At 37.4% G+C, this 15,117-nt stretch overlaps 1 protein-coding gene across 3 annotated transcripts in view; it reads left to right on the forward strand.

The window, feature by feature from the left end:
* ndst2a (N-deacetylase/N-sulfotransferase (heparan glucosaminyl) 2a) overlaps positions 1 to 11,768 on the forward strand; it is a 104,492-nt gene extending 92,724 nt beyond the window's left edge. For all 3 annotated transcript variants that reach the window (XM_039672992.2, XM_089116961.1, XM_089116960.1), the window contains 12 exons: positions 3,889 to 3,976; positions 4,575 to 4,729; positions 5,893 to 6,078; positions 6,943 to 7,071; positions 7,344 to 7,526; positions 7,744 to 7,840; positions 7,956 to 8,079; positions 8,385 to 8,559; positions 8,835 to 9,005; positions 9,426 to 9,535; positions 9,626 to 9,728; positions 10,719 to 11,768. In XM_039672992.2, the coding sequence (XP_039528926.2) occupies positions 3,889 to 3,976; positions 4,575 to 4,729; positions 5,893 to 6,078; positions 6,943 to 7,071; positions 7,344 to 7,526; positions 7,744 to 7,840; positions 7,956 to 8,079; positions 8,385 to 8,559; positions 8,835 to 9,005; positions 9,426 to 9,535; positions 9,626 to 9,728; positions 10,719 to 10,844 (1,647 nt within the window). In that variant the 3' untranslated portion in view covers positions 10,845 to 11,768. The remainder of the gene's footprint in view (positions 1 to 3,888; positions 3,977 to 4,574; positions 4,730 to 5,892; positions 6,079 to 6,942; positions 7,072 to 7,343; positions 7,527 to 7,743; positions 7,841 to 7,955; positions 8,080 to 8,384; positions 8,560 to 8,834; positions 9,006 to 9,425; positions 9,536 to 9,625; positions 9,729 to 10,718) is intronic.
* The last annotated feature ends 3,349 nt before the right edge of the window (positions 11,769 to 15,117 follow it).

The following is a 15,117-nucleotide window of genomic DNA, read 5'->3' on the forward strand; positions in this document are numbered from 1 at the left end:
ATTTCAAATGGCATTTAGAGGCTTTTGCATCTGAACTCTTCATATTGTATTGTTATATGTTGTATTGACAAATTATCAATTAAATATTTACCACCGTTTATTCTGCATAATTGGATGTTTTTGAATAAACACTGAGAAAAAATATACAACTTTTAGGGCTGGACGATATGATTATCTATAACATCGATACAAGCATTTAGACCTACCTACAGTATATATTGTATTTATATAAAGCGTTCACAGGCAAATTTGCTTTATGTATTTCCCCGACGTCGAAATCAGAAATCATGCTTCGTAAATGATTGAAGCATGATTTCTGGTTGCATGTCAATATCCGTCATCGATCACTGGATTTTTGGTAAGTTGTAAGGATATCAAGTCAAACCTTTAGTTTAAACTGATAGTCGTTTTTGCAGTTTCCCCTATTAAATCCAGTCACGTAGCAGCTCTTTTGCCACTCAGTCTGAGGTTGCATGTTCCAGTGGGAAAGGGACATCAATGCATACGCTCTATATTAAACCTACCTTAGTAAAATTTTGACTCTTTAAGCTTGTCCTCATAAAAATAATCTTTAAGTCTAATCAAATAATATCTCACCCTTTTGCTTCTTATTGGCCTTTTTTTGTTTGTTAGTTTGTTTTTTGCGCTCATAAACTAATATTGTGATGCATGCCTGCAACTTCATTTGCAGAAAATGTTAACGTATATTTAATATAAACGTATCTAAAAGTTTATCCATCCTGTACCTCGGTATAAAAACCACTGCATGCAAGGTATTCTCTAACAACAGCATCTGTGCACTAACAGTAGAATTCTATGGAGCAATTGCTTTGTTTTGCCCTATATACTTCGATTGTAAATGCATTTTTGTCAACATGTTTTCATTGTTTTGTTTTTGCAAGCTGTGGGATGAGTCAATTACTTGTGGGAATTGACAGCATGCCACAGATGCTGTTGATGGAGCTTAACTTGTATTTAGCCCTGAACATTCCTTAAAACCCAGCCTGTTTTAACCACTGTTAGTTATTATTTACTGGTGAAAGAATGTGTATCATTGTAGCATCTCATTTCCAAATGTTTTTCTCTTACAGTCATTCTTAATCATAATGGTTACTGGGGACAACACCTTGGAGCAAGGACATGGTTTTTAGTTCATCCGTGTTCTTCTATTTTCCACAGATAGCATAAATAATTTTCAGGAATATGTGTGTAAGACAGATTATCCACCCACAGAGTTGTGTTTACGTTGTTGTTGTTTTGCCAGCTTTGTATGGTGATGTATGCCATGCCACCTGGCCTCAAGCTGAACAAGTGGGCTGTAATCACCTCAGCCAGTGGTGCTGCATAGAAAATTGTGTCTAATGGTGGACTAATCACATCTATTCTTACTCCATATCATGCTTTTCAGCTTATTTCCACCTACTCGCTCGCTACACATTGCATACTTTATGCACATACGTACACACAGTTCACTGCTCTTCTTCTTGTGCAGAGGACATAATTAGCTTTGTTCTGATTGGCTTTGTTGTTTCAAATTACATTTTTAATTATCATGAAACTGTGTTTTGCTTTACTTATTTTTAAAAAGCAATAATACTTTATATATTACTTAGGTTTTTTTGTATGTTTATATCAGTGGTGGGGGGAAAACCCCGATTTTGTTTAGTATCGCCGTTTGTGGAGCCTGGGCTGTGTGTTCAGGGGACAGGCAGCTAGTGGATAGTGAGGAGGTGTTTGCTGTATGTGACAAAAAATGTTTGGGCATAAAAAACGTGTGACATCACTTAGAGCAATTTTTAATTGAAATTAATGTGGGGACAAATAAATTCTCTGAACCCCATGGAGATTTACACAAACTGAGGAAGTTAGAAAGTGTTAGGTTGTGCCCCGCTCTCCCCTACACAATATGTGCATTGTATTAGACATTTTTGGTCATATGCTCAGATTATTTCTGCGTTTTAGCTTGTATATTTGTGACAAAGCGTACAGATCATTGGGTTACTGACAGCATAATGGACAAGGTGAGACAGTCTTCAGTGAAACAGCACCTATATATATATATATATATATATATATATTTTTTTTTTTTTAAACACTGATTGTGTCCTCTTTCATTTAGTTCTCTTAATGTGGGTCATATTCCATGTATCAGCAAATGGCATTCTAAAGAAAAAAAATAAACTTACATAAACTGTTGTTTGGTTATTGTTCAGTGATATAGAGTGAAATATAGAGTGCTACTTAAACAAAACAAGAATAAATAGTTTTTTTTGTATGTATTAAATACATATTTATTAAATGCATTTTTATTTGAATCTAAAATTCAAGTTTACAAATAAAGACATGAAAAATTGTGTAGTTCAATAGATAACTTTCTCACACTTCAAAGCCTGTTTTTACTTTTAATTGGTTAAGTTTAGTCCCTGATTACTACTGTATAATAATAGCAATGTATTTTTTAATACTTTTTTAAACTAAATCAATAACATTTTTGCAACAAAAATGAACCGTCACTGAACTGGACTATGGCGCTGTTTTCTTCTAGATCTGCTGCACAGCCCAAATAAACTTTTGTTGCGTTATTTTCCTGTTATCACTGTAAAGCAGCTTTGAAACGATCTGTATTATAAAAAGCGCTATATAAATAGTTGCGTCAGCTCTACAGGGAGAAGAGAATATCTGTATGGAATGAAGTTTTTATCCTTGTCCACTGTCCAAATGTGATCCCTTTGCTGAATGCGACATTGCTGTACATGCAGTCAATCTGTCTGCAGGAGATGGATCTTGTCTTAAGAACAATCTTGAGTCTGTTAGAGATAATCAGACTGGCAATGGGAAGAAAATAGGATTCAGGTATGAAAATGTTGCTGCGGTGCTGGGCTAAGTCTATTGTGATGGCGGCGAAAAGGGATGACAAAAGCTTTGTTCTGACCCCTGTCCATATTGACTGTTTCTCTTTCTCTGTTGTAACTTTGATCAAAGTTATTGATCATCAAGGAAAGGGTAACGTAATTTTATTTGAACTAACTTTGCTTTATCAAACCGTCAAAATTAATTCACACTATACTGTTTATCCACCCTGGACACCACCCTGCAGTCTTGGTTGGGCAGCTCGCAGATTGCTATAAAAACCGCAGGATTATGCTGACATGCTGAGCAAACACACTCAAATATTGGATAAACATACTCAGGGACACCGGCGGCTCTTAAATCAGCGTAAGATGCCATCTCTTCATTGCGAAGCCGCAGCCTTCTCTCCCCAGCAGCTCATTTGATTTGTGATACTGCTGTGTGATACAGCTTTGTGTTAGATTTGTGCGGAAAGTGTCACTATCTCTCCCTGCCGTCTGATTTGTGCTGTAATTCGCTTATACCCTCGTATCACTCTCTGAGTTTGAAGGGCTTGATGGCAGGATCATTTTGTATTTCAAGCCTCAAAGCGTCGTCATTAGCTAGATGTGCGCAGTGATGCTAAGTTATGAAATGTGTTCATTTCACACGGATGAGTTTAGATTGATGTTAAGGCTGCAGCTTCATTCGGCACGTCTGACCTGCCCGTGGGTAGAGGAGATTTGAATGCAAATGTATATTTCACATCCCACTCATTCTGTCTATCTGGCCGATGGCCCGAAAGTTAGTCTTTTCTTCATAGGACTGAATAGGCACCACACTGCCATCTGTTGGTGACTTAAGCTCATACATTTGAGTAATGTAGCTCAGATATTCATTTAACGGCACAGCTCTGTTGATGTTTTTGCCTTCAAGCACAGCTCAGGGTAACGTCAGATGTTGATGTTGTTCTTGGCAAATTGCTAATCTTATTCCACAGATTTTAGGCAGGACTTTGAAAGCATGTTATTAAAGTAATAACTCTTCTTCAATTTCAAGGCTTTGCTCGACACACAGAATAAACTACGGACGCTAGTTCCCAACTTCACCTTCAATCTTGGCTTCTCTGGAAAGTTCTACCATGCAGGTACTTATTTTCTTTCTTCTTTTGTTGTCTTTTAAGACTCTTTAGCATTTGTTCACACTTCAGGAGAATTAACAGGAGATTTTGTTAATCGGACAAATAAGTTTGGACAGATCTTTTTGTTGTTGTAATGGTTTAGAGTCACTTAGTTTGCTCATCAAGGCTATACTTATTGGTAATAGATGCACTAAAAACACTTTAAAATAGCTGTTTTATATTTTAAAATATATGTATTATTAAAATTATTATGTGATGGTAAAGCTGAGTTTTCAACAGCCATTACTCTTCAGTCTTCAGTGTCATGTGATCCTTCAGAAATCATTTAAATGTTGATTTGTTGTACTTCTACATTTCTTATTATTATCAATGTTGAAAAGAGTTGGCCTGCATATTTTTTTTTTCATGGAAACCTTGAAAAATCTAAATTTGGTGCAAACAGAGACTGAAAAGTGATTTCAATCAGATTTGCACAACTTACAAAAAACCAAAATGGATCTTTGTTATAAGCACAAACAAACACATTTTTAGTGTCTTAAGCCATTTTAAGATCCAAATGTCTTTACTTATTAAACTTCAACAGTATGTATATGTGTGTTTGCAGGTACAGAGGAGGAGGATGAAGGTGATGACATGCTGTTACAGCACCGGCATGAGTTCTGGTGGTTTCCACACATGTGGAGTCACATGCAGCCTCACCTCTTCCACAATGTCAGCGTGTTGGCAGAGCAAATGAGACTCAACATGCAGTTTGCACAGGTTAGTTGGTGAAATCATCTCAAAACTGAATTATTGATTTCTATGCCACTAACAGTTTTAAATTGATTTTCAGTAATGTTACGAAAATAGTTTTTCACAGACACTCCGTCACTTCTATTTGGAAATGATCCCATTCTTAAGAGTAAATATTTAAAACATTACATTTACAGCCAACCTACAAAATTCTTACTTGTAGTTTTCTTGAAATATTAAGCTTAGGCAAAATAATTTTTCCAAAAAAAAAATGTGACAAAAAAAGAAAAAGTAGTTTCTTCGATCTCTTCCAAATGAGTTTTTTCCCCTCGTGTTGTTGCGACAGGGGAGCATGCTTTGTTCCTTCATTATTGTGTTACTATTTACAAGCATTATTGCTTCTGTCGCAGAGGTGCGAGTATCGATTCTCTGCCCGCCTGCTTTATCTCATGTTGGTATTTCATTATAGATTTGTATTAGCACTTTTTCATTGGATCGGTAGGATTCTCTTTGACCTTGACTCGGTGTGCATCTGCTGAGGAGATTGTGAATTTGGCCTGTTGAAACGAGCCCACCCTGGTGTAATGATGGTCATTGGAGTGGGATATGGACCTCAGGCAGACAGACAGAGAGAGGGAGTGCGCTGTGAATACTAACCAGCTCTTTCCTCCTCTCGCTAATCCCTCTGTCACATCCTGTCTTTAGAGCAGACACTGACATATGCCTTCTCCTGCTCTCCGCTCAATGGAAAAGACACAGCTCCTTCATCAAGGTTTAATGAGCCTGCAAAGGGCCGTTCTTAACCGGGGCTTGTGGATCTCACAGTGTGTGCTCACACATACCCACACTCACACACACGAGTGAGGAGCAACAAACACACATGGAGCTCTTAAAGGTGGCACTTTGGACTTGAAAAAAGTCCTCTGCTCATCTGAGGATGTGTTTGTCTACCACCCTCCTGTGGTGTTGGAAAAAACTATGCCTCTTGTCTTTGCCTGAGAAACATAATCAAAAGCTTCTTGCTCGCAAACTCCCTGATGACATGTCTTGTTAACGGTGCCTCTAATGCATCTCATATCGACTTTTCTTCTCTGTTCTACTCCCATTCACCCTATAAGTCTTGGCAGTGCAATTGTGAGTGGATTTGTGATTGATCATCTCAAGAGTTTGTTTGTGTCTTGTTATTACAGGAGCATGGTATTCCCACAGACATGGGGTATGCTGTGGCCCCTCATCATTCAGGGGTTTATCCCATACACAGCCAGCTGTACGAGGCCTGGAAGAGTGTGTGGGGGATCACAGTGACCAGCACAGAAGAATATCCACACCTGAGGCCAGCACGCCATCGCAGGGGCTTCATACATCGTGACATAAAGGTAAAAAGATGCTGCTTCACTGAAAGGCCCAATGATCTAATACAAACAAAAGAGGAGGAAACCAATCATCTTTCAGCCAATCGCTTATTTTCTAATTTGCTGGATTGGTGCTAAAGAAATATATATTAATATCAATGTTTAAAAAAGATGTGCTGCTTAATATTGTTATAGAAACTTTTTAGAAAGTTCAAAAGAACAGCATTTATTTGAATTAGACATATTTTGTAACATTGTAAATGTCTTTACTGTCACTTTTGATCAATATAATGCATCATTGCTGAATTAAAGAATAATGGACAAGACACATGCCTTTGGTGTGAGAGACCCGGGTTCGAATCCACTGTGAGACACCAATGTGTCCCTGAGCAATAGACTTAACCCCTAGTTGCTCCACAGGTGTGCGACCTCTGACATCTATAGCAATTGTAAGTCGCTTTGGATAAAAGCATCAGCTAAATATATAAATGTAAATGTAATGTAAATGAATCCAATTCTGATTGATTTGTTTTTGATTGATGTGTTGATTTTGGTGTCAAAGGGTCTTTATTCATAAAACACAAGCAGAATGATATTCTCTGTAAATCTTACATGATTCAATTGCGTGCAACAATTTTTCTGATAAGGATTGTATAAACAATTTACTGTAGAGATTCATCCTGCTTTTGTTTTATGATTTAGACCCAGTGTTTTCAAATCCAAGAAACAATAATGCAGTTATTGTAGCCTAAGTTCAATTTGTGCCCATCATCATCAGATGAAATGACTAATGGTGGTGTCATTCCTTCTAATACATTTTTCTTGGAGTGTGGCTGAAGCAGAATTAAGGCTTGTCTGTTCAAGTCTCTAACCTTCTTCTGTCTGCAGGTGTTGCCCAGGCAGACATGTGGCCTGTTTACTCACACTATCTTCTATAATGAGTACCCTGGAGGCTCTCGGGAGCTGGACAAGAGCATACGTGGAGGAGAACTCTTCCTCACTGTCCTCCTAAACCCTGTGAGTTGCATTTGTGCTGTTTTCTCCTCTCTCTCTGTGTGTGTTTAGTGAATGGGCATGTGTATGTTATTTGGTGACAGAGTCGTGCCCTTGCACTGTGTGCTTTTGTTTGTGTTGGGCTCTATCGCCTGAAGTGTTTGCTAGTGCAGCAGCTGGAAACATAATCTAGATTATGATCTTCATAATGAAAGTAGCAGATGTTTCCACAGCTTTTATTTAAAAGAAACAAATGAACTTACAGTAAATGTAAATAATGTTGTTTCAACCCTCAGATCAGCATCTTTATGACACACCTGTCTAACTACGGAAATGATCGGCTCGGCCTTTATACCTTTGAGTCTCTTGTGAAGTTTGTGCAGTGCTGGACCAACGTACGGCTAGAGACTTTACCTCCAATGGAACTAGCCGAGAAATATTTCCAAATCTTTCCAGAGGAGATGGACCCCCTATGGCAGGTAAGAGAGCGTCACATTTGTGACACATAGATCTATTAATTAAAATGATTGGTGCCTGACATGCAAGACAAAAAACACTCCACAATTCTCTTTATCTAAAATGATAAAATAGTGTTGTAAATTATATAATAATAATAACAGTAATATTGATTGAATGGAAAGGTCGTGGACATTTTTTAATCAAAATGTGTGGGAATGTGTCTTTTCATCCATTCAGAACCCCTGCCATGACAAGAGACATAAAGACATCTGGTCCAAAGAGAAGACCTGTGATAGGCTGCCCAAATTTCTGGTTATTGGCCCACAGAAAACGGGTAAGTCCACATGTTCCCAGACTCAAATCAAAAATCCTGCTGAGGTTAACTAAATAAAAAAAGATCCAAAATACATCCTAGACGCATCTGATATATTGATTATTTTTGGCAACAGGTACCACAGCTTTGCACTCCTTTCTGACCCTTCACCCTGCCATCACCAGCAACTTCCCCAGCACAGTCACATTTGAGGAGATCCAGTTCTTTAACGGGCAGAATTACCACAATGGCATTGACTGGTAATATACACGATACATTTTCTCTCCCAGCTAATGTAGCGGACACAAACCATAAGTCATAAATTGTATCACCCCTCCACTTTATTATATTAGTAATACTGTCTGGGTTTCATATTGAATTATTAATAGATCCATTATTTACAGGACAAGCCCTCTATTAAAAAAAATAATTTGAGTGAGACATCACTTACAATGTTCTGTAATGAAAGACTTATCCAAGTCTGGATTTATTTGGAAATAAAAACATTGTGATTGTAGCCTCTTATAGCATATTTGTATTAAATGAGTGTCTTAATCTTTTGCAGGTACATGGACTTCTTTCCATTCCCCTCCAATGTCAGCACAGACTTCATGTTTGAAAAAAGTGCCAACTACTTTGACACAGAGGTTGCTCCAAAGAGGGCCGCCGCCTTACTGCCCAGAGCCAAGGTCATAGCAGTGCTCATCAACCCAGCCGACAGAGCCTACTCTTGGTATCAGGTACTCTAGTCTACAGCTTTCTCTCATTCTCCAGGTCTTTTTTTTTTAAGTTTCACACATGGGGTGAAAATATCAGGTCTTTGTGGTAGCCAGTCTTTTTCTAGCCACTTTCTTCCTGTCAGTCATTTTATGCATTAACCCTTATATAGCCAGCAGGATGTAGAAGTTCTTCCTAGACAGATTTAATTTATTTTAACCATGAATCTGCCTTTAACCTTCTCTTTCACCAAAGAAATTATGACATGAATTGTGTTTTTTTTTTTATGTCTTGTCAGCATCAGCGAGCTCACCAGGACCCTGCTGCAATAAACCACACTTTCCACGAGGTTGTAACAGCAGGTCCCTCTGCATCAAAAGAGCTATTGACCCTTCAGAACCGCAGCCTTCAGCCCGGGACTTACGCCACACATCTAGAGCACTGGCTTATGCACTACCAGGCCAGACAGGTAGACTAGTAGTCATCTGTGTATGATTCTCGAGTCTTTTCCTGTTGATTTTTTTTATTTTTAACAGCATTTCTTTTTCTGTTTATTTATTATTCATATTTTGAATTAGATTTTATTTAGATTTTTATTCCATTTTATTTTGTTTATATATAATATATATATATATATAATTTCTTTTTAGCTTTTATTTCAGTTTTACTTTTTTGTTTGTTGAATTTATTTCAAGTTTTTCACCTAATAATTATATTTTATTTTATTTCAGTTTTATGCAAATGAACAATTTTAATAGTTTTAGTTTGAAATGTCAACGGCAGTAACATTTTGCAAAATGTTAGACTACACATTAGCAATTCAATTTATTTATTTATTTGTTTGTTTGTTTTTGTTTAATTCTTTCTTTATTTGACACTCCTCCATTAGCTCCATATTGTAGATGGCACCCTTCTCCGATCTAACCCAGTCCTGGTGATGGATGGCATCCAGCGGTTCCTTGGGGTCACGCCCATCTTCAACTACACCCAGGCCCTTGTGTGAGTCCCGCTGTTTCACCTGACTCTGTTAATGTACACCTGTGATAATCTTTCATTCTTGTATAAAACTCGGTTGTGTGTGTTTTGCAGCTTTGATGAAGGTAAAGGATTCTGGTGTCAGAGGTTGGAAGGTGGGCGTCCTAAGTGTCTGGGGAAGAGTAAAGGCAGAAAATATCCTGAAATGGCCCCTGAGGTAGACTATAGTCTCTTCTCTTCTTTCCTCCCTCATATAATTTTCTCTCTTTCTGAACGATGCCAGTGGCAAGGACACGCGTTATAGACGTGTGACTCACCGGGAGTGAGAAATGATGGACTCGACCTCACACAGACACGGACAGTCATGTGTCATATACATATATCACTGGATATGTTTCAACTAGTAAAAGACAAGAAGCATTTTTGGTACATTGCAAGTAGAATTAAACAGAACATACAGGGACCTAGGTCATTCTAGGCTATTTGTCACGTTTTTGTTTATTGCTTAATGAAAAGGGAAAATGGCTTTGTGAAACAAACAAACAATAAATGTAGTGGCAGTGGAAAAGCTGCTTTTGGCAATTTTAATATTGATAATAATAATCCAAATAATTTCTCATTTTAATTAGAGATATGTAATAGTACTACTACTAATACTAATAATAATGTAAATATAATTGACACAAATTTAATCATTCATAATTTTATTATTTATAAGAATAACAATAGTAGGCTGATTTCACCACATGAATCTTTGTTGTAATAATAATAATAATAATAAACATTTGGAATTTTTATATGAGTTATCAATGATAATAATTATAGAACTAATTTCTAATTGCAAAAATGTTATATTTATATTACATTTCTAATAATAATAAAATTATAATAATTCAATAATTTATTTTTTTGTTAGTTTTGTTAATAATAATATACTACCACTTAGGAAGATTTTTAAAAAAAAGATTTTAATAGTTTTAAATACATTTTAAATGTTATAATTAATTTTAATTTGTGGACCACTACTTGATATAATTTCTGGTTGTTGTTGTTATAAAACAAACTGTACCTGGTAAATTTAAGCTATGATACTCTAGGATGTTCTATATTGCAAACATAGTCATGGCTACAGGCTGTTGTTAGTTAGGACATGCTACACTTACAAGCTGCAGGTTTCATGACACCGCTCTGTTTGTGTCTTTCCCAGACACGTGCCTTCCTGACGGAGTACTATCGGGAGCATAACCTGGAATTGTTGCGACTGCTGAATCGGCTGGGCCAGACATTACCTACCTGGCTCAGAGAAGAGCTCCAGAGCAGCAGCTGGAGCTGAGAGGACGTCTCCTGCTCCTCCAGTATTGGAACACCTAAAAAAAACAAGCCGCTTACAGAGGTACCAAAACCACTTGGTTCAAAACTATAGTAGCAGATGGCTTTGAGTGGACTGCAAACTTCAGCCTCTCCCTGCTGCCAAGGTGCTCACATGCCTTGTCTGGCATGTTGAAGATGAGGGAATGCTGGGACATGTAGTCCCTTCTCTTCTCTTAATGACAGATCTACCTATCAGGACCAGAACGCACAACCAGTGTGGACAAGCATGAATTCACTGGTGACTTAAGTGTGTTAATGCACACTAGTACTCATACAAAAACTCACACACACACACACACAGTCTAGCCTTGCTCATCTCTCCTGAGGAATGATTGTAAAGCATTGTACATTTAAAAGCGTTGTATATTTTGGGTCTGGGTGGGTAAGATTATAACTGAATAGACATCAGTTGAACCTGAAAACGTTTCTGTACAGCCAGATCTCTGTTTGAGTAGGACACTTAGAGGACGACAGATCTGCAGCCCTTCTCTTCTCCACACACACAAACGCACAAAGCTGGACCAGAAACCAAACGGAAAGAAAGTATTTGCCATCGAGGGAGCAATGTCTCATCTCCCACTAGAATCCAGTGAAGTGTCTTATCAGGTGTTATCCCTGTATTTATCCTAACCATGCACTTTCCTCTACACTACGCACACTGACGTGGAAGTTAATGTAGATGCTGTGGCAGATGTGTTGTGTGTCATGAGCAGTGAAAGCGGGAGAGGAGAAGGGCTGTCCTGTGCTGTGTAGTCTGTCCTATACAAGGAGAAGCTGCTGTCTAGTCTATTTTTTTTTTCTTTTTTTTTTGTAAAAAAAAAAAAAACCTGTATTTTAAAAACTCCCAACGCTGTATTATCTCTAATAAACTCTTAGAGAGGTTGGATATGTTTGTGTGAATCATTTGATCTGCTATTGAGCATTTCGGGGTGGGGGGAAAAGAGCAGGCCTATGGGCTAAAAAGTAGATGGAAATCTTTTGGCCCTTCATTCATGGATTCATTGAATCACAATCTGATTCCTGATTTTTTTTTTTCATTTCTTTATTTTTTGTTCTTTAGAAGCGTCCGAAATCGCATACTCTCTTGAGTAGGTAGTGGTACTTATGTTGATTAAGTAATTACTTCACGGCCGCTAATAAAAAGTACGTTGTATGAGAGTAGTATGAATCTATGAATGTAATCTGGACCTACTACATCCGCCATGTTGCCCTTATCACCTGACGTGACCTACCAGCATCAGTCATTCACAAATCCTCTCCCATGGCCTCATGGGATGATAGCACAGTTCCCATTGTATGCACACTTCAGAATCTCACCGAAAGAAGTAGGTCATCCGGTTACTTTTTGCCTTTCTGATTGTGAATTGAGTATTGTGAATTCTGACATACTTTTGTCATGTAGTGTTTTTCACCTACTATATAGTAGGGACGTATGCGATTTCAGATGCAGCCCGTGTGTATTAGCTGGAAAAAACTGAAAATGAAATTTAAGCTATTTGAGCTCAAGTAAAATTTAATACCAGTGTTTTGATACTATTTTTTATTTAGATTTTATTAGATACACACTACTGTTCAAAAGTTTAGGGTCAGTGTTTTTTTTTTCTTTCTTATTCTTATTACTCATATTCTTACCAAGGCTGCATTTATTTGATCAATGATACAGTAAAATTTTGGAATATTATTACAATTTACCATTTTCTATGTCTATGGTGTCTATTTATTCATCTGGTGGCAAAGCTGTATTTTTTATTTTTAGCTGTCATTGCTCCAGACTTTAGTGTCATATGGTCCTTCAGAAATGATTTTAATATGCTGATTTGGTGCTCTGGAGCCATTTCTTATTATCAATGTTGAAAACAGTGGTGCTGCTTACTATTTTGAAATTCATAATAATATTTTTTTCAGGATTATCTAATTAGTTCAAAAGAACACCATTTGTGTAAAATAAAATGGCATATAATGTTGTGGTCAGAATTAATGGCACCCCTGGTGATTATGATCAAAAAGGGCTTCTGTCCCCAAGTAATCTCTACAATTCATTTGTGAGAAACATCTCTGAAGAGTTTTTGGCCACTCAAACTTTCATCCTCACCTCCTTTAAGACAATATAGACACACGTCCTCTTCCTGGCAGATTCGTAACTTCTTCTTGATTGTTGCTCTGATAGTGGAAATGGGGATTTTTCGTTCTTTAACTATTTACTTGCAGCTACTTTATATTTTATAAAGCTCAACAATCTTTTGTTGCACATCAGAACTATATTCTTTGTTTTTAATCATGGATGGATGATTAGGGGAATTTGGCCTTTGTGTTTTCTCATATTTAAACTCCTGTGAATCAAGAAGTCATGACCGGACAATTTCATGTTCCTATTCACCCTGGTGTGCTAAAAAGGCCAGGGTATATATTAATTCTGACCACCTCTGTCATTTCTGATGTTGATCAGTGTAATGTGTCCTTATTGAATAAAAGTACTAATTTATTTTAGCAACAACCAAGTCTTACTGACCCCAAACCTTTAAATGTAGTGTATGATCATAAAATGCCATCTGTTTTCGAGATTTTGAAGTACAGCAGAACTGTACTTGCCTCCCAAGAAAATAACTGCCTGTGGGTGTTGCCACCAAACAAACTTTTAAAGGGAACACACAGTCCTGTCTGGGGAAGCACTTTTTAATACTTTTATATTTGCTGCCCAAAAGCACAAGAAAAAATAAGTGTGTAACAGTCATATTGTGTGTAGTAGTGAATGCATAAATATTTGAAAGTAGCTCAGTCTCCATGGCAGTGACTTCAAGCAAACCACTTTTCTTTCACCACAGATCACACTGCTGCATAATGAGCTTCCTGTGGAAGATTTGCTAAGAGAAAACATGTCTGTAAAAATATACATAAATGTAAATTAGAAGGGGATTTTCATTTATTTTTCAAAATGCGCTCTTCTTAAAAGTTTCTCTAAATACGCTAACACGAGATGTGCAGCTGTCTGTTTTGTAAATAAATGCATACATAACTGTTTCATTTTTGACTGCAGCACGGTTGTATATTAATATCATTTTGGTAGCTCCACAAGTAACATTATAGGTGTTGTGCCTTTTTGCCCCACATAGTGGTGCTACAGACTTGAGTAATTTGGTGATGGCTACACACGCTGTACCTCAGGGACATTTCCACTTATCCATTGATTTTGGGGATAGTTCACCCAAAACAAATTTATTCACCCTCAAGTTTGTCCAAACCATGTAGGAATTTATTTCTTCTGCCGAATACAAAAGACGATCTTTTGAAGAATATGGGTAACCAAACAGGCCTAGCTAGGGCCCCATTGACTTCCATAGTATGGGGGAAAAATTCTATGAAAGTCAATGGGGCCACACAACTAATCGGTTACTGACATTCTGTTCAACAGAAGAAAGTAATTCAGTCAGGTTTGGAACAACTTGAGGGTGAGTTTCAGTTTAGAGTGAAGATAACACATGTGCATTAATGCTTTATGGGCTCACTGGGTGTTTGACTACAAAAGGGTTTACACGTCGTTTGAGTGTGTTTGTGTATTTTTCATGAATATTTAGTGGTTTTATGTACTTAAGTTATGTTGTAAAGGGATGGAAATGAAAACTGTCATCATTTACTCATTTCATTCCAAACCTATATGACTTTTCTTAGGTCTTACACAAATCTTTTGTTCAGCAGACGAAAGAAAGTCATAGGTTTGGAACTAAATGAATATAAACTTTCACGTGAACAATACCGTTAAGTCTTGTTTACGTCATTAAAAATCTGCAATCCTCGCCATAGTAAAATGTCGTAGTAAAATGGCCACACTTTTTGTGTTAATCATTTTAGTACTGTGTTCGGTTGCCACAATGTCACAGGTAAAATCTTGGTTCTGAAGCAAAACCAGTTGCACTAAAGCCTGAACAGGCCAGGCTGCTCATTTTGAGTGTTTTTTTTTTTCCTCTTTCCCTCTGGCTGTCTCCTCCATTTTCTTTCCCTGCACTGAAATGGCTGTGAAATTTCCCACTTGGGTTAGACTGTCGTCTGTTTTGTCATTTTGTGGCATTGATTTCCTCTCTGCTACATACAGGAGATCGCTGGCAGAGCAAACCTGAGTGCGGTCGATAGCCCTTTAGAGAGGGTCGGCTATGCGTGCCGCACCTCTCCTCTCATAGGAGAGCGTGCGATTGTGTGGTGTTGTTTGTTTCCCTGTTTGAATTCAATTCATACAATGGAAG

The sequence above is a fragment of the Pimephales promelas genome, chromosome 11 (genome assembly GCF_988280905.1).
Source record: "Pimephales promelas chromosome 11, fPimPro1.hap1.1, whole genome shotgun sequence".
Lineage (NCBI taxonomy): Eukaryota > Metazoa > Chordata > Actinopteri > Cypriniformes > Leuciscidae > Pimephales > Pimephales promelas.